At 50.3% G+C, this 25497-nt stretch overlaps 1 protein-coding gene across 1 annotated transcript in view; it reads left to right on the top strand.

Moving 5' to 3' along the window:
* The first annotated feature begins 16957 nt into the window (after positions 1-16957).
* EBF2 (EBF transcription factor 2) overlaps positions 16958-25497 on the top strand; it is a 209546-nt gene continuing 201006 nt past the window's right edge. The window contains exons 1-5 of the mRNA XM_004619144.2: positions 16958-17552; positions 20032-20188; positions 21238-21301; positions 21548-21603; positions 22053-22126. Of these exons, the coding sequence (XP_004619201.1) occupies positions 17422-17552; positions 20032-20188; positions 21238-21301; positions 21548-21603; positions 22053-22126 (482 nt within the window). The 5' untranslated portion in view covers positions 16958-17421. The remainder of the gene's footprint in view (positions 17553-20031; positions 20189-21237; positions 21302-21547; positions 21604-22052; positions 22127-25497) is intronic.

The following is a 25497-nucleotide window of genomic DNA, read 5'->3' as shown; positions in this document are numbered from 1 at the left end:
TCCATAGTCTGGCTCTTGTACTCAGGACTGCAATGAACATTGGTATGCAACTATCTTTCCAAGTTCATGTTTTTATGCTTGGAGTGTAGAAGTGGAATTTCTGGGTTATATAGAAGCTCTATTTGGGGCGGAAGAGAGATCTGGAAGTTCTTAGGGGCTACTCTCAGCTTGTTGTTTGGGGTCACGTCTGTCAGTGCTTAAAGGACCATATGTGCCAGAGATCCATCCCTGGGCCTCCTGCAAGCAAAACATGCACTTAGACCGCTGAGTTATTTTTTTCGTCTTGTTTTTCTTCTTACTTTTTTTTGGTGACCTCTTCACACTGTCTTACATAGAGGCCAAACAAGACAACATTCCCAGTACACAAAATCTGAAAACAACTCAAGAGTCTAATAAACCACATCTGGCAGTATTCAGGGCTTACTCTTCACTCTATGCTCAGGAATCATTGCTGATAGGGCTCAGGGGACCATATGTGGTACTGGGGATCCAACCCAGGTAGACCATGTGTAAGGCAAAAGTCCTACTTGCTGTACTCCCTCCAACCAAGAACAGATGACTACATAAACTATAATCAAGAACAGATGGTTGCATAAACTATGATATGTGTATGTATGCATATATATGTATATATATATCACTTGTCATCCCGTTGATCTTTGATTTGCTCAAGCAAGGACCAGTAACGTCTCCATTCGTCCCCAGTAACGTCTCCATTGCATGATAGAGTAGCCCAATGGTATCTGCTCGCTCCAGGAACATGAAGAGCCTCAAACTGTTTGTTCAGGGTTTTGACAAAGAAGTCTGACCATCTCGTAGGTGGGGCGGCCACTCGATCTTTTGACATCTCATGGAATCCAGTCAGTAACAGCTCTAGTCCAGTGGTCATCTCTAAATCATATTACGTGTCCGGCCCATCTGATCTTCAATGCTTTGGCAAACGAGACAGCATCCCTGATTCTTGATCTTGACAGAGGTCAGAACTTTGGATTCCTTCTCTCACTTGAGTGAAATGTGATATTCCAAGCATAGCTCTTTGGATTCCTCTTTGGCATACCCTCTTTTGGCACTTTATATATGTATATATATATATATATAAAATGAAGCACTACTCTAGTTATGGGCTGGAGTGATAGCACAGCAGATAGGGCCTTTTCTGCCTTGCATGTGACTGACCTGGGTTCTATTCTCCGTCCCTCTTGGAGAGCCTGGCTACTGAGAGTATCTTGCCTGCACGGCAGAGCCTGGTAAAGCTACCCATGGCTTATTCGATATGCCAAAAACAGTAACAAGTCTCACAATGGAGATGTTACTGGTGCCAGCTCAAGCAAATTGATGAGCAACAGGATTACAGTGATACAGAGATACTCTAGCTGTAAGAAAAGATGAAATCATGGGGCCGGAGCATTTGTACAGTGGGCAGCGTGCTTGCCTTGCATGCAGTCATCCTGTGTTCAATCCCCGACATCCATTTGATCCCCTGAGCACCACCAGGAATCATTTCTGGTTGCACCACCAGGAGTAACTCCTCAATACCACCGGGTGGGCCCCCAAACCAAAAATGAAACAAACAAAAAAGATGAAATCAAGCAATTTACAGCCATGTATAAAGATCTGGAAAGTGTCATGCTGAGTAAAGTTAACCAGAAGGAAAACTACAGATACCAGGTACAGAATTATCTTGATCACATGTGGGATACAAAAACAAACATGGTAAGACTAACAAATGCCCAAAGGCACTAGAACCTGAGAACTGATCTATAGAATTGAAACAACAGTCAAGAGGAATAGATACTCTGGCGGAGGGTGCGTGCTGGAACATTGTATTTGGGAAGCTCAGTATTGTGAATCACCCCCATGCCTGAAATTTAAGAAACATAGTATCTTTCTTCACCATATCTCTGCGTACCCTAGTTATTTCTGAACTCTTTGATATAGCCCATTTTCACTTCTGCCTAATGATAGCTCATTACTGTTTTGATTTACATTTCTCTGAAAACAAGAACTCATGAGAAAAGATTAAATATTGCAGTTTGGATAAAACTGGCATTATGTTGGGGCTGGAGTGATAGCACAGCGGTAGGGCATTTGCCTTGCATGCGGCCGACCCGGGTTCAAATCCCAGCATCCCATATGGTCCCCTGAGCACCACCAGGAGTGATTCCTGAGTGCAGAGCCAGGAGTAACCCCCTGTGCATCGCCAGGTGTGACCCAAAAACAAAAACAAAACAAAACAAAAACAAAAGAAACTGGCATTATGTTAAGTGAAATAAGATAGAGGGAGAAGAACAAGTACCAGATAATCTCACTCATTTGTGATATATGAAGGAACAGACCAAGGGACTAGGCAATATTGAATAATAACAGACCCTTGGCCTTTGACTGCAGAACTGAGATTACAAAGTGGTGGTAAAAGAAAGAAAAGGAGGGAGAGGTGAACTTGAAGCAACTATTTGGTCAGTGGTGGAAGGTCTTGGACTTTTTTTTTTGCTTTTTTTTCGGGTCACACCTGGGGATGCTCAGGGGTTACTCCTGGCTCTGCACTCAGGAATTACTCCTGGTGGTGCTCAGGGGACCATATCGGATGCTGGGAATCGAACCTGGGTCAGCCACATGCAAGGTAAACGCCCTACCCACCATCCTATCGCTCCAGCCCCAGTTCTTGGACTTTTGATGCTGATGAAGCACAGTACTTTGTATAGCAAAATCATTTACATTAATACTTTTATTCTGACAATGTACAATAAACCACTGCATTTTTAAAGAATTTATAATATTCATCCATTTATTTGTTTAAGAGCATTATTGATATCGTACTGTCTTCAAGTCAGTCTATCTTCAAGGTGTTACCTAAACTATAATAATATAAAAAAGGAAAAAGTATTGTTCACCATGTCATATGCTCAAAACAGTTATCATGACAAAAATCAATTTGTTGTTGTTGTTGAGGCCACATCGGTTGTGCTCAAGGCTTACTCCTGGCTCTGGATCATTCCTGGCAGTGTCAAAGGGACCATCTAGGGTGCCCGATTTTGAACCCGAACCAGCCATGTATAAGGCAAGCACTCTATCTGCTGTACTATTTCTCTGGCCCACTAAAAATAATTTCTTGTGGGGCCGGAGCGATAGCACAGCGGGTAGGGCATTTGCCTTGCACGCGACCGACCCGGGTTTGATCCCCGGCATCCCATATGGTCCCCCAAGCACCGCCAGGAGTAATTCCTGAGTGCAAAGCCAGGAGTAACCCCTGAGCATCGCTGGGTGTGACCCAAAAAGCAAAAAAAAAAAATTCTTGTTATTTTGCAAACGAATTTTCTAGGTTTTCCCCCTATGTTTTCACAGGATTTCATTGCAATTCTGTGGGAACTCCTTAGCACAGCTTTAGTTAGCACATGAGTTTCATCTGCTCTCTTTTCCTCTTCTCTGAACTCATCTTGACTTTTCCTTTCCTCAGCTTGTATAATTTTAGTAGACAGTTCTGTTTTCTTTTTTCATTTTTTAAATTTTTTGTCCTTTTTTTAAAATTGAGGGGCCACACCCTGTAGTGCTCAGTAATTACTCCTGCATTGCTCGGAGGAACTATAGGCCAGAGATAGAACCCTGGTTAGCCTCAAGCAAGGACCTTACCTGTGCTACTATCTCTTTGCCCTCTTGTATTTTTTTTCTTGATCATTTCAAGCTCCTCCCCTTTAGCAGGATTCTGCACTGGCTCCCACAACTGCCAGAATGATTTTGCCCTATCAAATATGTTATCTTCCTTGTCAGTTAAAATATCTTAACCTCTACAAAATCTTTATTACCAGTGTTTACAGTTTCATGTCTTTCTATATTATTTTGTGGTAATAATCACAACATGTAATCTTTTCATTATTGTTCCACTATATTTTAGGACAGATTTAGACACTTGTATGATTCATTGCACATACCCAGTTCTCTTCACGCGGTTATAGGTCTAGATAATACACTTAGTGGTCCCAGCTCTAAAAGAGACTCCACCAACTATTAAATTTAGAATTAAAACATAAATTGCATTAAAAAAATGAGGGGCTGGAGCGATAGCACAGCGGGTCGTGCGTTTGCCTTGCACGCGGCCGACCCGGGTTCGATTCCCAGCGTCCCATATGGTCCCCTGAGCACCGCCAGGAGTGATTCCTGAGTGCATGAGCCAGGAGTAACCCCTGTGCATCGCCAGGTGTGACCCAAAAAAGCAAAAAAAAAAAAAAGAAAAATCAGCCAGAGCTGAAACTGCTGGTTTCCTTTATCTTGGCAAACTAAGAGACTTTATTGTAAAATACTTAGTAAACTATTTTTTTTTAATTTAGTGTGGGGGTTTTGGGGTCACATGATGATGATCAGGGCCTGCTCCCGACTCTGTGCCTGGGGATCAATCCAAGCAGGCCACCATCACCAGAGATTCAGGCCTGTCAGGTTGATGCGTGCAATCACTTGATGAGCAGAGTGAAGGGAATCGGAGGGCCTGGAGAGGCAGCCAATGAATATCAGTTGAGGCCTTGAGTCCAACAGCAGCTGCAAAGACCATCATTTGTCCTTCATTTTTGCATGTTTCTCTAAAAACAGAATGACCCGAAGGTCAGGGAGATGACTCAAAGGACCAGAGCACATTCTTTGCAGATTCCAGCTCTGGCACCATGTGGTTCCCAGTCACTTTCAGGAACAACCTCTGAGCACCAAGTCAAATATGGATTAGGCACCAAACACCAGAATGTGTGAACCCCAAACCCAGACCCAATCCCCAAACTGTTCACAATCTTTTAGGAATTTCTACACATACAAAAATCAATCTATGAAGTGGGTGATTGAAGATCGTAAGGGTAGACCATGATGAGTGACCCTGGTTCTCCTAAGGCTCTGGGTCCTCATTATTCTAGATGCCAAGTGTTTGGGCTGGTGGAGATTTGCACTTCTATCCTTCTGAAAGACTTGACCCAAGATAATACCATGTTCCCGTAGTTAACCTAATTTGATGCCAAGTCTGACCCTGTCTAGAGTCCAAAGCACAAGCTCAGGGCCATAATTTGGGATATCCAAAGAGCTATCCCAATTTCAAATTCTCAATATCCCAGTGCATTAACTTCTTGCTCTGCCCAAACCCCTTTACCCTCATTTGCTCTGTCTCTGTTTCCCCATCCCACTAACTTTTACTTTTGATGTAAATGACTTTTTAGATCAACTTCTTGAATCCCATCTTTATATATTAAAGTTGGATTCCCAGTTCCCACACAAGTTATTTTCTCTCTCCTTCCACACTACTTTGTTCTTTCTTTTGGGGGGAGGAGAAGCGGGGGATTTAGGCCACATTTAATGGTGCTCAGAGCTTAGGGATTATTCTGAGTAGAGCTACAGGGACCACATATAGTGCTGGGGATCGAACTACATTTGGCCCATGCAAGGCAAGTGCCTTAATTCATGCAGTATCTCTCCAGTTCCAACTACTTTGTCTTTCTTTCTCCTCTTTCTCCCCTATTTCTCTTATACACACTGGCATTATGGACTGGAGCGATAGCACAGTGGGTAGGGCATTTGCCTTGCACGCGTCCAATCTGGGTTCGATTCCTCCATCCCACTCAGAGAGTCCAGCAAGCTATCGAGAGGATCCCGCTCACACAGCAGAGCCTGGCAAGATACCTGTGGTGTATTCTATGTGCCAAAAACAGTAATAACAAGTCTCACAATGGAGATGATGTTACTGGTGCCCGTTCAAGCAAATCAATGAACAACAGGATGACAATGCTACAGTGCTACTGGTATTATATCCCAGTTTTGGAGAAGGGGTGCAATCTGATTTTATTCCTGTTAACTGATGATCCATTGGACCAGCATCCTTTTTATTCTCAAAAGGGGACAGATTCTAACCACAGATAATTCAATCACTAAAACAATTCATTTCTTCTTCATCACACATTCTTTAACTTATTACATTTTGCCAGGTGCTTGGAATATAGAATTGTGTAAGAGATTCCAGTCCTCTGAGTCCATGCTCCAAATTCCTATTGAAATTGCCAAAGGAATATTACAATAAATAGACATATTATTACTGGAAACTAGAGAAAGGTGCCATTTTCATACAATAAACTGAAAGGAATTTCCCCAGGATATATTACAAGAAAGACTTGATGGAGGGAAGGGTCTGTCTAAACAGGTGTTTCCTTTGCATTCACTTCGTGCATTTTCTACAGATGAAAGGTTACCTAGGGAACAGAGGAAGTCACCCCAACAGCACACACTAACTCAAAACTGCCAGCATTGAAGCTTTAGGGTGGAGGTGTGTGTGCTGCAGTTTGGTCTGTGCCTCAGAGCCATGTGTCAGGTACAGCTAGATTCTCAGCATGAGGGGATCCCTACAACAATGCACAATACTCATCTGTTTGGAAATATATTCTAACATGGTGCGAGGACACTGCATGTGTGGTGCTTGGGCATGGGTGCCAGAAATCATGCCAAGAATAGAACCAGGGTGGATGTGTGCAAAGCAAATACCTTGCCCCTGTACCGTCTCTCCAGATGCAAATGAAATTTTTTTTTTTTTTTGCTTTTTGGGTCACACCTGGCAATGCACTGGGGTTACTCCTGGCTCTGCACTCAGGAATCACCTCAGGGGACCATATGGGATGTTGGGAATCGAACCCGGGTTGGCCGCGTGCAAGGCAAATGCCCTACCTGCTGTGCTATTGCTCCAGCCCCACAAGATGAAATTCTTTAGTAGAACTATCTCTAGCTGCCTTTCCTGTCTCCATAGACTACCTGAGCTTAAATAGATAAGAAAACACACAATACATTTCTCTTTTTTTCTTTACTGAGTCTTGAGATTGTTGAACAAAATTTATGTACTGCTTCACCTTAACTCTGACTATGCGAAAAATAAAATAGAAATAACTGAAGCGTATTACTACATTTAATAGATTAAGAAACTGAAGCACAGAAATACTTGCTCGGTCTGTTAAAAATTACTCAAGAATGTCCATTATTTCCCAGAAATTTTTATAAATTATATCACAGAGATAAAGGAAGTTCTGTCCAAAACCATATTTAGAACAGCTATCATTCTTACCATGCTATAATTTAACTATCACAGAAGTGTGATGGATTATATTGATTTATGGAGAAAACAAAGTTTGGTTTGTCTGTCTCATATTCTCAGGCTTGATTACACATTTAATGAGAGGACATGAATGCAAAAATAAAATTACAGTAATGAGATAGGGGTTTCTCTTTTTCTAAAAAAAATGTTTTTAATTGAATCACAGTGATAAACACATTTACAAAGTTGTTCGTGATTGGAGATTTCGGTCATGCACTGCCCCAACTATGCCAGGCACTTTTCTTCTCTCTCTCTCTCTCTCTCTCTCTCTCTCTCTCTCTCTCTCTCTCTCTCTCTCTCTCTCTCTCTCTCCTCTCTCCTCTCTCTCTCCCCCCCTCCTATTGGGCCTTACATTTTGCAATACAAATAGTGAAAGGTTATCAGTCATATCCCTTTAGCTACTTTCAACACTCAGTTCCTGTCCAAAATGATCATTATTATCATGCTGATCCCTTCTTTCTCCGAACTGCCCTTCACCTAGGGGGTTCTCTTTGTGACATGCAGAAACATTTCTTTTTCTGAAGGGTGTTGTTTCTGGAGCAGCGTTCAGGGTCAACTTGCCTGGTAGTTCAATGCTGGGACTTGAGCATGTCCTGCTGCTCTGGCCCTGTGGCACAAGGGACTGCCAGGGTCACCTCGGTGGCACTTAAGGGCCTCCCACACCATTCCTGGTTGGGAAGCTGTGTAGTGCCAGCAATTGTGCCAGGGCTCCTGTATTATCTCCCTGTCCCCAGAAAGATTACATAAGACCCTCAAAGCATAAAAATGGATGGAGCTGACTATATAAAAAGAAAACATGTCTAATTTAAACATGATAATACTGAAAAGGTTATAAACAAATGATGGATTAAGGGATAATATTTGAATCTTAAACAATGGATTATTATTTCAATATTCAAGGTACTCCTGACATTCAGCAGCAGCAGCAGCTAAGGCAACAATAATCTCTGAGGTTAAAAATCCAGTGGGAGAATGAGCAACGCTGGCAGTGAATAAGTAATTAAATGGAGGGGAACCAGAGTGGCTAACAGGTATCTGAAGAGGCCAGAAAGATAGTTCAAAGAACTAGCATACATGGGGAAAAAGGTAAAATGAAAAGCAAAGAACCAGAGTAGTTCATGGGCCCCTGTGAGTGCTGTACACAATCCTGGGCCATCTGCTCCTAGACTTCTTGATATGCAAGGTAATTAGATGTCTTTATTGCTTAAGTCACTGTAGACCAGTTATTCAGCTATTTGTCGATGAAAACATTCTAGATGATATGCACCTATACTCTGCCACCAAATTAGCACAAATAAAATTAAAGGCAAACAAATATTGGGAAAACATTTGCAGCATATATATGTTATATTAACATGCAAAAATATTGGGCCAAAAAGATAGTCCAGGGATTAAGATGCTTGCCTTGCATCCTGCTGCCCATGGTTTTCTATCACCATTGATTTCAGGAAGACCCAGGGCACCACTAGGGGTCAGTCCTGAGCAGAGAGACAGAAAGGGGCTCTGAGTACCACCTGGTGGGACCACCTCCCATTTAAAAAAAAAATGCAATATTGTCAATAAAATCACCTGCAGCTACCTAAGGTTATACAGTGAACAAAATGACCTATGAACATTTGTCTTTTTACTGTAAATTTATAATGTAAATAGAAATGAAAACACTAAAGACACCTCTTATCACTAAAGACAATATTACCAAATTAGTAAATATTTATTTATTTGGGGGATCACACACAGTGATGCTCTAGGCTTATTCCTGGGTCAGAGATCATTTCTGGTGATGTCCGCTGAGTGGTGTCAGGATCCAACCTGGGGCAGCCACCTGTGTCTTTCCTGCTGTACCACCTCTGAGGCTTCAAATTCCTAAATTTTTAAAGTAAAATATAATTTCAAGATTGAGTAAAGTTGGGGTAGTTGCAGAAGAAAGATAAATTTAGTTTTTCAAGAAGGAAATTTGTTAATTTGTGTCAAGACTAAAATACAAACACAGGTTCAGATTTTGAAATTTTACTTAAGATACTTTATCTCAAATGTAAAGATGTCCATCACAGTATTGTTTATGATGATGAAAAATTAAAAAAACAACTTAGTAAATTGGGTTAACAGCATATTTTCTGGGTAATCAATGCAAAGCTAATATTAAATATGGCAGTAGGAAAATACTGATATGAAAATAGTTATACTAAATGACCCAAATCAGTATAGAGAAATATGCATAGAAGAAAGGGTGGGGGAAAACAATCAAGTAATAATGACAGGCTTTTAAAAAAATGTTGATGCAGAGGCCAGATTTGCCTTGGGCGTATGTAGTTAACCCGGGTTCAATCCCCTGCATCCCAGATGGTCCCCCCAGCACCGCCAGGAACAATTCCTGCCTGCAGAGCCAGGAGTAGTCTCTGAGCATGGACAACTATGAATAACCCCAAAACAACAACAACAACAACAAAAATGTTGATACAATTGGGGGTAGTTATAAATTTCTTTGTGGGTGCTTTGTTTTCATCTATTTTTCTATTTTAAAGATATGCCTATGTTAAAGACACGCCATCTTTGCGTCAAAGATATGTTTAAGAGGAGATAGAGGAACGCTATAATCCCCCCGGGGGCATAGACAATTTTGGAGCAATCTTCTCCCCCTACTACTTCCCCATTCCCAGCTGCCTCCAGACTGTCCCATCTCCATTTCTTTCCCTCTTTGCTCCCTTGCCGCCCCCCACCCCCAATTTTTGTTTAATGCAGATTCATTCTGGAAAGTTCATCTCTCCAGGACCCGGACGGGAAACTCCAAGGAGCACCCCCCCGGCCCCCCGCCCTCTCCTCTTGGCGCGGAGCGGAGTCCGGCTCTCGCAGGAACCACCAGTCAGTTGGCGTTTGTCACAGCAACCGAGAAACCTTTCTAGAAGTCCCCGCGATTTCTCTGTCTCTGGTGGTTCCCAGTATCCCAGGTGCAGGCCGGCCTGCAGGGGTCCCAAGGTGGACCTCATTCCCATCTGGGGGACCTGCCAACTGCTGCGCGGAAAGACAAGGCTGAGTCCGAAGGCGCAGACCCCCTAGGAAGTCGCGCGTCCCTGGGGACCGCAGCCGCCCGCCCGCCTTTGCCTGCCTCCCACACCCGTGCGCAAAATCAGGTCCCCAGGTACTTTGCTAGATACGATTGCATGTTGAACAAATGTATCTTCCGCTCGAGGAGGGAACCTGTCCTAGTCCAGCTCAAGGAGTGTCAAACCAAGGACACGGGCATTTCAGTCCCTAGTAGCTCACACACAGGTTGTGTGGGGGTTGGGGGGCGTGGGGGAGCGCCCACCGACCTAGTGAGGGGTCATCAGCAACTAAGACAGCCCTTATTTCACAGACCAGAGGCAAAAGGAAAATTAGCATTTATTGGACACCACTACGTGCGTGCCTAAGCTCTTTCACCTAAACTCTCTTGCCCAAAGACAGATGAGTTCGGGGGGCGGGGGGGAATTAATGCCCCCCTTCTATCAATAAGGATGCCGCGGTTCAGATCAAACACAATCCCATTTTACAGGTCAGAACACTGGAGGCTGAGAGGACTCAGAACGAAATGCCCAGGGCCTCACTCGTAAGAGCGAGGCCGACCGGGTTTTGCGGACACGAGCGCGGGTAACAGTTTCTTCAATAACCAAAGCTGGCGAACTTGCCTCGGGTCAGATTTGCAGAAACTAGGACAGTTTGGAGCGGGGTGGGCTGGGCTGGGCTGGGGGATTATTCGCGTCCTCTGGTCCCAGCGGCCCGTGTGCCGCGTCGCTGGCAACGCCCCACCCCAGCCCGCGGAGTTTCTCCCTCCGGAGACTGACCCCAACCGCCGCGGCCGCCCCTTCTCCCCGTTCTCCCTCGGAAAACCAGATGAAGTGGCAGTTACGTCGCCCCTTTCCAGGGTGGGACAGGGGGGGGACCTGAACCCCTCCGGGAGCTAACTGTTTTCCCAGCTGTCTCCGAGGTTTGGGTGGGCGCCTCAGCCCGGTCGTCCAGAAACCCACGCACCCAGAAATGCGCGTCCCAGCTCCCGGGAGGGAGGCGCGAGTTGGCGTAGTGGGGAGAGCCGGTTCCGTGCGCCCCAACCCGAACGTGGAGGCCTGGGCAGCGCTCGCGTGCGGCCCGCTGTCCAGTTGAAATTGTTCAAGTCTATCCGAAAACTTGCACGCTGTGCCCAGGGCGCACGGGACTTCTCCGGATTTTCTGTCTTGCCGCCAAAGGTGTGTGGCGCGGGTAGAGGTGTTGGTGGCGTGTGAGTTCGTGGAGATCACCAAGTGCCAAAAGGAATGAAATTCTAGCTGGTGCCACGTCTGTGGCAGGGGCTGTTTCTCCCCCTGGCCTCTCCCGCCTTCTCACCGCAACTCGGCGGGGGCTTTTGGGAAACAAGTGTACTCAGGAGGAGAAAGTTGGATCGGGAAGCGTCGGATGTGTGGCTCGGTTAAGGGGAAGAGGATCGGAGGTGGGGAGTCTTTTGTCATCCCTCTCATCTCCCAGGAGGGTGGCCTGCGGTGGGGGCGGGGCGCGATCGGCACCCACCCCTCCCTTTTGGAAGCGAGCGAGTACCGGGCTGGGTGAGCCCCGTCTATGTGCGTACTTGAGTGTACGTGTGAAATGTGGCAACGCGGCCGAGCTGAGCTTACGCTCGGAAAAAATATGAATAATCAACACATCGCTCACACCTCCGCGGCGAGCTGGGGTGGGGGGAACTAGGAGGTCCCCGGGGCTTTCCCCTACCGGCTGGTGGGGGGCGGAGATCACCGGGAAAAATAAAGAGGGGGGACGTTTTAGAGTTGCTTCTTGGCCCTCCACTGAACTGCGGTACCTGGGGAATAGGAAAGAAAGGGGGTGGGGTGGGAAGGGAGAATCCCACTGAGCTTGTCCTAGTTTGAAGTGCTTGCATGTCCCTGCTCTGGGACGTCTTGCAAGGCTGCTTTGGGTCTTTGTTCACTGGTTATCAATCGAGATTCTGCTTGTCATCTTTGAATCTCATTTTGCTCATCTGTAGAATGGGAGCAAATGGATCCCACTTGAAGTGCTGCTATCTGGCTTAAGGATGAGAAGCAGTGGAGGCATCGGTCCCCAGGAAGTGCTGGAAGAATGTCATTCCCCTCTGTCCCTTTGTATTCCCCACTCAGCCTTATCCTGCCTGGAGACCCACTTGACAGGGTCTCTAGGTGGGAGTCAGTTTGCCCCTACAAGGCTTCCACCAGTCCACCAGCACAGGTTTTGGTTAAGGTTTGCAAACTGAGGGTAACCCTGACACAGGGCCAAACCAAGGCCTGGTGATTCATATCACCCAACCCACCTAAAACATTTAATCCCTAAATTTGTGTAGAGGCCACCATAGGCATTGTCTATACAGACCACCTGTTCCCAAGCACCTCAGGGCTGCACCCCCTTTTAGTTGTGGGCCCAGCCCCATCCTTCATGCTTCACTCCCCCCTCCCCTGCAAGAGTTTGCTGCTTCTAGAATTCGTTCTCTCTACCTTCCTTCTGCTGGGTGGGTGAGCCCCATAAAGAGCAAAGGTTCCAATATTCAAGAGAGAGAAGAGGTGGAAACTTCCTGCAGTTGCCCCAGAGTTAGGCTAGAGCAGACACTGGCTCCTTCTGTCCACTTTGGGTAAACTCATTGCAGAGACCTGCCTGGCTGGGGTGTGACATCAGGTACCTATCCATGAAATGTTCTTCCAAGCCCCAGTATTTCTGCAGCTGTCGGTGGTGCTGGAATCTCCGCCACTGTGTAAACAAACCAAGAAGCCAATCTAACTTCTCACTAAAGTTGTCCCTGAAAGGGAACAGTTCGAAATGGCTGTTGGGGTTCTCCCGAAATATCTGAGCTGTACTCATGAATAGTGTTGTTTCTTTCCCAGTCCCTCTCCAGGGAAATCTTCCTTAGGAAGCATACGAGTCCAGTTTCCCCTAAAAGAACCGCCTAAATTGACATTTGGAGTGGGAATTAGGGGAACCAGAGAACTAACCAATTGTTTCACACAAAAAATTACGAGCTAATTATTCCTCAGCATTCTGAGATAGTGATAAAAGCCATTTATTTAGATTGTGACAAATATAAAGAGTCCAGTTAAAATAAACAAACAAATCGGATAATTCGAGTCCGAAAAGAGGCTGACTGGGACGGCCGCACATTCATTCACAACACCCGGACCCACTCTTTCCGCGGATCGAATTCCCTGGGTACAGTTAATGCTCAGTTCCTCGGGCTGCGTTAGATCCGGCTCCGCGGTCTGTGCGTGTCTCGGGTGGGGAAAAGGGTGAAGGTCGGGTCATATTTGGGGTGTTTTTTTCACACCTCTGATTACACCCCAGGGCCCTGTCGAAGGAGCAGAAGGCTCGGAGAGGAATTTCCAAGAAAAATTTCTCAACCTCTGACCCAGCGGAGAGACGCCAAGCTCAGGAGAGTTGATCGAACGAAATCGGGGGGTTGAACCCGCAAACCATCAGGAGGAAATTGAAGAGAACACAAAGGTGCAGGAGCGGACCGTAAACACAAGAAAACAAAACACAACAAACAACCAAGAAAACTCCAACCCGGGAGGTTCGTTCAGGCTGCGTGAACAAAGGAGGGGGCTACCATCCTCACCCCAATTTGGGGTAGATAGATGGTCGCGCAGATTTTAACTAAGGTTCATTTGGGATCTTTGTCCGGAGGGGTAGGACGAAGCTAGCGGGCTGGAGCCCTCAGGGCGCGCGGACTGGGCACCCCCCCCCGCCGGGCCAGGCTTCCGGGGAGCAGCTGCGCCCGCCTGGTCCCTCGCGCCGCTGCGGGCGGGTTTCGTGTGGTGAGCTGGCAAAGAGGGGGGGGGGTTATGCGGGGTAGCCGGAGGCCATGGAGATGGGACCCGCCCCCTGGCCGCAGCTCCTTCCCTCACTCAGCCGCGCTCCTTCGGCGCGGGTGGCCTTCTCTGCGCCCACCCTCCTCCCCCCGCCGCAACCACACACAAACTCAATCAACCCAACTGGGTGGGTAGAAAGCCCCCAGCTCCCCGAAGGTTAGAGAGTTGTCTTGCTGCACACAAGATTCACCCCGCCCCCCCTCCTTGCAGTTCTCGACCGACACCCTCCCCCCCACCTACCCCTCACCCCGCAGCCAGCTCCCCTCCAAGGCTGGCAGGTCAACTTGTTTCGGGCGCAAGAGGGAACTTCGGCGGTCCCGGCTCAGTGCTGGAGCGGTGGTCCTGGGGAGGGCGCCCCCAGCGCAGCCCACCAGGCGTCTGTAATTTCTTCCCACCATGGCTCCCTAAATTGCCTCACTCGTCTCTGGGAGGTAGGGTGGGGATGACCATAGTGAACTGCCTTCTGGCTGGCAGTAGGATCCAGGAGAAAGGACCAATTCATTTGCGTCCTGAGGGCCATAATCTGGGTGGCAGCTGTTTCAGCCAAGGAGGGCCAGCGCTTTCGATCCCGGGTGGTGCCCTTTAACCCCAAGGCAATCCCAGCCTGCGGACACAAGCACCAGGCCTTGCCCCGGCTCACTTGCTGCCCCGAGGTCCCTTGGGCTGAGGTCAGTACCTCCTTGGACAGCATCGAGGTGCAGCAGCTTAGAAGCACCTTGGAGGGGTCCTTTGGGCATACGCCTTGAGGGGTTCACGGACTGTTCCACACTCTCCACCAAGGATCGGGAGGCACTGACCCCGCTGGGTGCAAACGGCTTCTGCAGACCGGGTGGGTTGATCCCTGAGGCGGAGAGAGATTTCTAGAGAGCCAGGCAAGGCGAAAAGAGTCTCGGTCCTTTTTTTTTTTTTCAGGGACGGAAATTATTCACAAAACCTGCAGATAGAGAATTGCCGAGTTGAAGCAGGGTAATAAATTTCATGCTAACCAATTTTTCTCCCGCCCTCCTCCCCTTTTCCTTGGAGAACTCCTGTTTTACTTGGCTTTTACAACGCCTCGTTCCATCTCCTAGCGCTCTGGCGCCCTTCATCGCTCCCCCAAGTCCCCCGTGCCCTAAAGGGAAGACCCAGCCAGAGTTCTGAGGTCAGGATTCCACACTCCACACAACCTGATGGTGGGGTTGCACATTTTTTCTCACCCTTACCCTCAAACCAGACACCGCAGTCCCTGGACCCGGGATTTGTGCAGAGAGGCTCATGCAAAAAAAGGAAAGAAAAAAAAAAAACCGACCCGATCCCAATCAGTGTTCAGCACAATCTCTACAGTGGAGACCTGGCCTCCCCCGAGCCGGCGCTATCCGCTGGTGAAGTCTGGGGTCCAGGTTTCCCCTAGGGTACAGCGGAGGCGCGGGACAGGTCCCGTTTTTCTCTCCTGAGAGTCGCGCGAGCGGCCGTCCGCCCAGGCAAACGAGTTACTGCAAGGCGCGGTGTCCTCTAGCGGCAAACTCTCGCAGTTCATTCGTGAGCGCTCACCTACACCTAAGGGATCTGCCCGGGACTCTATCCCGGCTTCACTCTGAGTCCTAAAGCCGGGGGGAGGTCTCCGGAACGGAATCCAGGCTTTCGCCGCGGCCCTCCCGTCATGAGGCGGGGAGGCTCGGGCGCAGTCACTCGAACTGCCGAACAGCTGATTGTCTCCTCCACGGCAGATGGTCTTTGAGCACAGATTTGCATTCATTGTCTTCAAATCTGTTTTCGCTCTGGTGTTCTAGATTTCAGCAGCAGATCTATACACAGATCAGAATACAAAGGGAGAAGCAAGAAAATAACACCCAGCCAGGAGGATTTTTTTTTTTTTTCTAAATGGGCACTGCGAGCTGCCCGGCGGAGTTAAAAAAAAAAAAAGTCTAAGGTTTCAGCTGTTTGGCGGAGCTGCGACCGCCTCCCGGCCACCAGCCCCCAGCCCCGCACGCCTGAGACCGCGCTTTGCATAAAGTTTTCCGCTACCCTCCACCACCACCGGTAGCTTCTCTGCCCACTCGTTGGGGGGCATCGGGAAACTGGAGGTTGGTGGAGGAGAGGAAAGGGTGCTTCCAGGACAACTCCGGGGCCGCTCTCGCGCTTAACCGGCCACAATCTGTCAGCAACCTCTCATCTGCACAACCTCTCGCCTGCAGGGTACCGCTCCTGCTCCCGTCCGCCCGCGGGTATTTGCCTTAGCTCCTTGACTGATTTCCCCCGACTTTCTATTTATTTGAACGGCACTGGAGCCTGGTGCGTCCCAACCCCGCCCCCCTGCCCCGCTTTCATTCATCTAGCCTTCCCTCGGAACAAACTTGCAAACCGCACGCGAAATTTGAGTGTCACCATGTGACTTCCAGGAGACTTTGGGAGAGACATTCAAGGGAACTGGGCTGCTCTGGGGGAACATTTACACAAAACAGAAGTACGTGTGATCACACTCTCCCGCTTCTTCACAAATACGCAACACACAGCCAAGCCAAGCCCGGGAATGAATACGCCTCCTGGCAGGCTACTTTAGGGAAAAAAAAATCCGCATCTAGAGGTGGTATCCACGCAGGCTCTCTGCTCCCAGGGAGGGCGCGTCCCGGCCTGGTAGGGTCGGGCCAGCCAGCTTCAGATCAGGATCCGGGCATCTCCCCAGGCTGGGATGCGCGCCGGCTTGGGGGCAGAGGCGCGGCGCCCGCAGGTTTCCCTCTATCCCCTTTCACCTTCCCGACACGCGGTAACGCCGAGCGTGGCGCGCGCCGCCGGAGCGCACGTCGGCCCGGCCTGTCCAGCGTCCGCCAATCCCGAGCGTCCATGCAAATGAGGCGCCTTATCGGGCCGCGGCTCCGCCTCCCGCGGCCGGGACTGGAGTAACCCATTCATGGGGCCCGCGCGCCGCAGCAGCCCGGCTCCGCGGCTCCGGCAGCCACCGCCTCCTCTCGGCTCCGGGTCTTCCCCTTCCTTTTACAACTGATCCTGTTGGGGATTTTTTTTCCCCTCCCTCTCTAAATTGGAGCAGTGGGGAGGAGTTGGGAGGGGGGCAAACGGGAGAAGGGGAGAGATTAGGCCAGCCATCAATCTCCTCCAGTTTCTCCCAGAACAGGTGATGCTTCAAAATTGTGATCGCTTTCCGGAGGCAGCACTGTCGCGGGAAGGATGCGAGCGACCTAGGGCGGAGGGCCTGAGGCGGCAGATCTGAATTTGCGGAGGATACAACCCAAACTTTGCAGCAGTCCCGCACATCGGCGTGACGCCAGGAGTGGTTATCTCGCCCGCCCGCCCGTTCGCCCGCCCGCTCGCTCGCTCGCTCTTCTTTTCGAAGAGACCCAAACTTCGTCACTTGACATCATTCCCCCCCTTTTCTTGGATTGTTTTGGAGGAGCCGGTTTGGTGACAGCTCTGGGAGCAGTAAGAAAGGACTGTGCTGTAACTCTTACTTTCGAAGCGACAGCAGATCAGACTTTTTAAATGTTTGGGATTCAAGATACTTTAGGAAGAGGACCGGCTCTGAAAGAGAAATCGCTGGGCGCCGAGATGGATTCGGTCAGGTCGTGGGTCCGGAACGTCGGCGTGGTGGACGCCAATGTCGCGGCGCAGAGGTAAGCCGGTAACGGGGGTCTTTGGCTCTTCAAGAATGAGTCTCTCTGTGTCTCCCTCTCCCTTGCTCGCTCCCTCGCACTCCTCTCTAACCCCCATCTGTCGCTCTTGCCCTGCACGCGGGGGCCTCGCCCTCGGGCGGGCAGGCACGTCGCTGCCGTCAGCGGAACACTCAAACTTGCAGCCAGCACTCAAGTTTTCTGAACTCCCGGGGCCGCCTGGGTGTCCCCTCCCCGCCCACCCTCCCGCCGCCACCACCAGCAGCGAAACGACTCCGGGGTGGGAAAAACCACAAGAATGACAAAGTAGCATCTACCCAGCGCCCTAGTCCCGCAGCCTCTGTGCTCCGAGGCGCGTCGGGCTCGGCGCTGAGCGTGCGGGGGGCAGCGGGCAGCGGACAGCGGCGGCGGCGGCCGGAGGAGAACCCGCTCCCCGCTTCACTTGGGCCCGGGCTGGCGGTGCCCCGAGGCTGGCGGCCCGGGTGGCCCGGCCACTCTGGGAGGCCGAGAGCCACCGGGCCGCGGCGGCCAGAGCCCGGGGAGAGGCCGAGCGAGCAGCCGCCTGCGAAGGCAAAAGCGGCCGCGAGCTCCGGGAGCGGGTGACAGGCCGGAAGGTTTGGGCGCAGAGATAAAGCCTCAGACTAGACGCACCGAGGCAGGGGTGAGGGGAGAGGGGCAGTGGAAGAGAACAGACCGAGGAGGAAGAGAACAGACCTAAACGATCTGCAGAAGAAGGAAGGCAAGGCAAAGACGCGCCAAAGAGACAAGGCAGGGGGGAATAAAAGACCGTCATCGCCAGCCTCTGGCGGTGCTGGCCCCTGAAGTTGACTTTGTTTTTAAGAGTCCGAGTGCCGGCAGTAAACGCTAAAAAGCGTTCTGGTGGCTGTGGGCTCGGGACGGCCTCTCTCATCACCCTGAGCTGGGATTTGCAATCTCTGCACCGGTATCTGAGACAGGCAGTCCCGTTCCTCCTTAGAGCTCGGAAACTGCTTCTCACGCCTCCCACCTCCCCGAGAGCCCTGCCGGCCACCCCCCTTTACGACCCATCAGGAGGAGAAACGACCCCGGCCCCCAGGGAAGCTCCGTCCGCCGCCGTCCCGGCTGGAGCGAACCGGCGGCCACCCGTGGACCAGAGGAAGCCAAAGTCGCGTGGCTCCGGGGATCCAGCAACTGGGCGGCCGTCTCCCCGCTGCGGGAGCCCGGGGCGCACCCGCATCCCTCGGGCGGACCGCACGGCCCTGCGGGCGGCGTCCCGCAGCTGCCGGAGGGAGGGGGGTGGCTCTCGGGGCTGCAGGCCCAGGGAAATTAGGCAGCCTCGAAGCGCCTTTCCTTAGTGGAGCTCTGGAAAGACTCCTCCCTCATCTCCCCCTCCAATAATTGTTCAGTTGGAACTCACACGCGGAGTTGGGCAGCGTCGCCAAAATTTAACACTTCAAATGAGTGGAAAAGGCTCGCGCCCCGGGGGCGACGAGGCCCGGAGACCCCCGCGCCGCGGGGCAGCCCCGCCATCTGCGCGCTTGCAGGTCCCACACCTCTTGGCTAAATGGGAGCGGCGGGTGGGTTTGTTCCCGGCCGTGACGGGTCGGCAGGAGAAAGTGTGCGCACGAGCTCCCCACGCCCTAGGGCTCTTCTCCCGACCCCCCCCCCCCAAACCTGGTTTCGCGGTCAGCAGATCTGCTAGTGCCGCCGCCCGGTGCTGAGCCCCAGGCGGGGAGATTGACGGCCTCAGGCAAAGACTTTCCTTTCCCCCAAAAAACATTTTGGCTACTCACAGCTCGGCTGTTCTGGGGGCGGGGTCCCGGTGTCACCACGTCCAGGATGGCCCTCAATCCCCAGTACTGATGGAGGAGAAACCTCCCCACCACAGTCCCAGGTGCGACTTTTCGGAAAAGCGAGGAAAGCAGCCCATGAGGCCTCTTCCTGCTGGACAGCCTTGGTTCTGGGGTTCCCTTCTGCCCCATCCCCAACCCAGCCCTGGTTGTCACCCACCCACCTTTCCCAATCAGCGTGGGGAGCACTGTGGGGGTCCAGGAATGGCGACCCGGTTTAGATGAAGCAAAAGAGTTATGTCCTCCAAAGCAACGAGGCACTGTTTCTCAGCTGTGACCCAGCAGCAGGGAAGCCTGCTGAGCAATGTAAGGGGCGGCTGCTGGGACCACCCAGGCCCTTGCCTGGTGAATCACTCTGGGCCACGGCTTGCACCGTGAGCTGTAAGGGCACGGAGTAGTCAAGGCTGACCCAAGTGGTGGTAGCAGCTGCAGGGGGCAGCTCCAGCTACCCAACCTCCATGCCCACTGTACCTCCTCTGAGGAGACCCTACTCCTTAATGAGAATTGCTAGAAGTCTGAAGGCTGAAGGCAGGGGTCCAGCTTCTAGACCTGGCCCCTTGACCTTCTGCCGGCTTGGGTGGGTGAGTTGGTGACACGTCTCTTTCTCTCCTTCCCTGTGTCGGTCCACCGTTCCCGCATCCCTTCCTGTGCAGTGGCGTCGCCCTGTCTCGGGCCCACTTTGAGAAGCAGCCTCCTTCCAACTTGAGGAAATCCAATTTCTTTCACTTCGTGCTGGCCCTCTACGACAGGCAGGGCCAGCCGGTGGAGATTGAGCGCACTGCCTTCGTGGACTTCGTGGAGAACGACAAAGTAAGCCCGGGGGCCCCCCTTGTCCCTTGGCAGCCTGGTCCGCTCCTTGCAAAGCACTAAAGATTCCATCTGTCATTCACAACACTTTCCCTGCTCACATCATCAGGGATGATAAATCGAGGCTTCTCACCCAGTCTCTACATCAGTCAACTTCCCCACACCGCTTACAGCCCCCACTCCTGCACCTGGGGGTCTTTCTGAGTCTGGGACTAACCTTAGGGAGAGAATCTTCTCAACTAAAGCATAGTTTTAAAGTGCACCCAGGTCTTTGCTGCCTTTCTTGGGCTTAGTATTATTATTGTTGTTGTGGTTTTGTTGTTGTTATGATACTGCTGCTGCTATTACTACTATGACGATTATTTTGCACCTGCCAGCACCAGTCAAGGGGGTTAAATGGGACCTAGGTGGAGACCCCCCAGCGCCATCCTAGCCTAGCTTCTGGATGGAGTCTTCTCTCCAGCTCCGGTCTGGCTGGGATGGGATCGCAGTGAAACTGGTGTGTGACTGGAGGGTACTGTCTTGCTCTCTCTGGGCTTCATGGTGCTGCTCAAGGTCAGCTTTAGGGCCAGTGTGTCCCCGGAGCCTTAGTGTCATCGCCTGAGTCCCTGAGCTCTTGGGCCAGCGATGGCTTCCCTGGGACAGGGTGAATGCTGCCCCTCCTCATGGTCCCTTTGCCTTTCTGTTACGGCAACCCTTAAGGTTTCCTACCTCAGAGAGACCCTGGCCCGGTTGAATTGGGTGGGTCACACTGAAAGCAGTGTTGAGGGGTGTCCTGTGGCACAACTTGAGGGGTGCACCGCACATCCAGGGCTACTTGAAAGGGGGGAGGACAAAAGGTTGGAGAGGGTCAAGTGGTCCAGCGCTCCAGGATCCAGGTCGGCCTGTGGCAGACACCCCTGCCCTTTGACCACGTTCTTGGAGGGGGGGGGGCTTGTTCCAGGAGGGAGAAAGCTCTGGTGAGCACAGGGTGCCAGAAACACATTATGTCTTTTTTTCTCTATTTTGGGGGGACAGAAAGCAAGGGGCTCAAACTGGGGCTTTTCTTTCAGGAGCAGGGCAATGAGAAGACCAACAACGGCACTCACTACAAGTTACAGCTTCTCTACAGCAACGGTGAGCGCGCGCGCGGGCGGCCTCCGAGCCGCTGCCTCCTCCTGCGGGGACGCTGTTGACCTTGGCGCCCGGCAGCCAGGGGCAGGGAAGGGGCACCTTCGGGGGCTCGGTCAGGGCCAGAGGGACGGCTGGGGGGGTATTTTCCCGCTGAATTCCACAGCCTGGGCTTCAGAGCGTGGTGAGCAGGGACGGGCTTGGTGCGGGGATGGTGGTTCCCAACCCTTGACTTTTATACCCCTTTGGCAGGCGTCCGCACGGAGCAGGACTTGTACGTCAGGCTCATCGACTCAGTCACCAAGCAGGTGAGCGCCCGGGCTCCCCTCCCTTTGGGGGCCCTCTGACCGCCCCTAACCTTCCCGCGCCCGCCAGGATCTCCTGGCTTAGCCGTCAAACGATCCCGCTTCAACACGGCACAGTGCTTCTCTAGAAACATACGTGTCCCTCCTGTGTCCTGTTTGCTCCTGGCCTGTACTGGAGATAGGGGTAGCTAGCAAGGGAATGAAGCGAGGAAATGATTCTAGGGCAATTCAGTCTTCCCCACCAACCCCATTTCCCTTTTGTAAGAATTGTGTCTCCACCGAGGCAAACTTTTTTTTTTTTAACTTTACTGAGCAGAACTCCAACGGAAGTAGTGGGCAGAGAGAGAGAAAACAATTTTTCTTTTTCTTTTTTTTTCTTTTTTGAAAACTCCCTCTAAAGCCCGTTTTTTCTTTTTATTTCTCCTCTTTCTCCCCATCTGCTTCACGCGCAGCCCATAGCGTACGAGGGCCAAAACAAGAATCCAGAAATGTGCCGAGTTCTTCTGACTCACGAAGTGATGTGCAGGTAAGCGAGCCGGCAGGTGAGCGGCGGGCGCACCCCTGGCTTAGCTTTGGGGAGGGTCGGCGCCCGGCGGGGTGCATCACGGCAAGGTTCTTGGAGCCAGCGGGCTAAGACTCAGGAAAGAAACCCAGAGTCACTCACGATGGCCCCTCCGGGGGGAGTTTCCTCCACTAGGAGCTACACCGCTGGCCACTGGGCTGCAAGGACACGGTCAGGCAGCAGGGGGCCGGCGTTGGGCTTGGGCATTCCCTGAACTCTTGCCCACGTCCTGTTGCTGGACAGCTCAGGCGACATTTCCAAAGAGGCCACCTCGGAGTCAAAACCCTGGGATGAGCCACAGCCTCTGGGTGCTGGACCCAGCCGAGGGCACATTTCCGGAGGGGGACCCCTAATTTGGGTAGGTCCCAAGGCACCTGCCTGTAGATCAGGAATGGTGGCTGCCTCCAGGATGTGGCCCTACCTCTGACTTCACGTGTCCTGGAGTCTCCCAGGTAGAATGATCAGCCCCGCTCCTCACCGGTGAGTGCAAGGGCTGGAGAGTAGCCCCTGGAGCGAATGGGGGCGCAGCAGCAGCAGCTGGACGCTGGGCGCTAAGTAGTGCAACAGTGAGCCAGTGGCATAGGGGACTAGAATTCCTATACACCGCTCACGCGTGTCTTGTTTTTGAGTTCTTTCTTCTGCTTGACCAGAGAAAACTGAAAAACAAAACAAATAAACAAACAAAAAACCCCCAAAACCAAATCATTACAAGAAAATGATTTTTTCTTGTAAGGATACACTTACTTACTCTTTCAGGAGATTTTTTGAGGGCCAATATGTATTGAGGATTGTATTGGGGCTGGGGTTTCCACAAACTCTAGTAAGTATACAAAAGAAAGCTCTGGGTTATTTTACAATAAAATTCAAAGATTCCCCCCCACACTCCCCACCCTGCCCCCCCCCACACGCACTCACTCACTCATTCACATTCCTTTTTCTTCCTCTAAAATCTGATTGGAGTAAAGTCACAGGGTTTCCTCACCCCAATGTTGCTTCAGTCAATGCCTTCCAACTCCCGCACTTGTTTGGTAGGAGGGAGGGAAGTTGTAGGCAGTCAGATTTAGTTTGGACTGTTTTACAGGCAGCTCCCGGGAGCCAAACCTCCCTCCCCCAAACCCGGCAGCAAGAAACCATAACAATCAGGCATGTTTGTTTTGGTTTTGACCAAGTATTAGAAAAACAAACTTTGCCAAATGCAAAGTTCAACTCTGCCAGTGGTTTCAGCTGAGGGGGACTCTGGGCTTCTTTGCAGAAGTTGTTGGTTGAGGCTTTGTGCGATAGAATTTGCAGCTACTTCATTATCCCAGGGGTCCTGAGTGATCCATTCTCCACAGATTCTGAGATGAATGCATGTAATACCTAGATGAATTTAAATGCAATAGCTAGATGATATAGAACACTTAGATTTGGCTGGATAATCAAAGAATGAATTTTTTTCAGTTTTCTTCATAATTTTAAATGTCTTTGTTTGGAGAGATTATTTTCATAAAAAAAAAAGAAAAAACAAACCACAAACTGATCCATTGTCTAACGAATTATACCCATCATTTAAAAATAGTATTACTAGCTCCCATCCAGCTGTAGTTAAGGCTGACATTTTTATTTTTAAGCCCAATCAAATCCTCCTAATTTTATGCTGTTTAAGTAGTGGCATCAATTTTTAAAGCCTCTAGTTTAGTCTGCATTAGTAACACAGTATAAAATTTTAATGTACTGTAACTTCTCTGCATTTGAGAACCTGGGAAGATACTCTGCTATTTTTTCTTCCCAAACTGGAATTCAAAACAAATATTAATTATGGGCAAATAAATGATCTGTTGAATGGCTACTATGGCTGGGGAGAGAGAGAGAGAGAGAGAGAGAGAGAGAGAGAGAGAGAGAGAGAGAGAGAATAGTAAATGTGTGTGTGTGTGTGTGTGTGTGTGGCATATGTGTGTGTGTGTGCACGCACGCGTGCCCGTGTGTTTGAGAGAGACATGCTGGGGTGATGGCAAATATTGGCTGTCCCTAAAAGGGAAGTTCTCATTCAATCTGTCCATCAGAGCTGCTTGATTCTCCAAGTAAGGGGGGGGAAGTCCCCTTTCCCACATTTTCTGAGCCAGTTAGAGCAGTCACTGATCCAGAGATGTGTCAGATGCTCCATTTCTGGTTATTGCACGAATAGTACTTAGTTTCATTTCCATGGTGTTCTTAGGCATATCTGGGAATTTCTCTGAATGGTTTTATGTTTGTTCTATGAGCTTGAGAAAAAAAACAACACAAACAAACAAGCCTCCTAAATTGGCATTGAGCTTGGAGAGAAAAACAAAACAAATCTCTTTAGGAACAACTTTCTCTCCCTTTCCCAATTGTCTTTGCTTCCATCTCCCCTTCTTTAGTTCATTTTGCCAATTATTAGCAAGGAGAAACCTAGTTGTTATGTGGCTGCCAGCCACCCCTGTGCCCTCAATGCTCAGAGGGTTAAAAGATATTATAATTTGAACAGAAGTCGTCTCAAGGCCTACAGCTGGCTAATAACAGAGTTGTATTGAGCGCGAGCAAACCCCACAGCTGTGACTTTTCGCCACAAGGCGCAGGCTAGACAGGGCCCTAATCAGATGGGCCAGCCGGGCAGTGGGGCCAGTGTCTTTATCGGCCAGATGGTGTGAATTTAGACACTTTTGTTATGCAATCGCAGGGAGGAGTTGGGGAGAAGAAAACAAAACAAAAGCCACCATGCTGTGCGCTTATTTGAGTTTGAAATTAGAGACAGATTTTTGAAAGTTGAGGGTTGAATTTTAAAAAACGATTTTGGAGGGGAAAGGGCACATTCGCTTCTCTTGAGCAGGAGTTTAGCTGACTGGGCACCTTGTATCCAGGGCTCCCCCGCCCACCTCATCTTCTTCTCTAGCCACCTCCTACACCTTTTCTTTTTCTTCTTCTAAAAACACAGGTGAGGGTCTGGGTTGTGATAGATTTATTTTATCTCTTCTCTCCTTTTTCCAACCTTTCTTTCTTTCTTTCTTTCTTTCTTTCTTTCTTTCTTTCTTTCTTTCTTTCTTTCTTTCTTTCTTTCTTTCTTTCTTTCTTTCTTTCTTTCTTTCTTTCTTTCTTTCTTTCTTCCTTTCTTCCTTTCTTTCTTTCTCTTTCTTTCTCTCTCTTTTTCTTCCTCCCTCCCTCCTCCCTCCCTCCTTCTCTCCCTCCCTCCCTCTCTCCTTCCCTCCCTCCCTTTCTCTCTCCTTCTCTTCCTCCTTCCCTCCTTCCTTCTCTCCCTCCTTCTCTCCTTCCCTCCCTCTCTCCTTCCCTCCCTGCTTCCCTCCCTCCTTCCCTCCCTCCTTCTCTCCCTCCCTCCCTCC

Source organism: Sorex araneus, chromosome 7, assembly GCF_027595985.1.
Source record: "Sorex araneus isolate mSorAra2 chromosome 7, mSorAra2.pri, whole genome shotgun sequence".
Classification (NCBI taxonomy): domain Eukaryota; kingdom Metazoa; phylum Chordata; class Mammalia; order Eulipotyphla; family Soricidae; genus Sorex; species Sorex araneus.
This window is presented reverse-complemented; position numbering and strand designations above follow the sequence as displayed.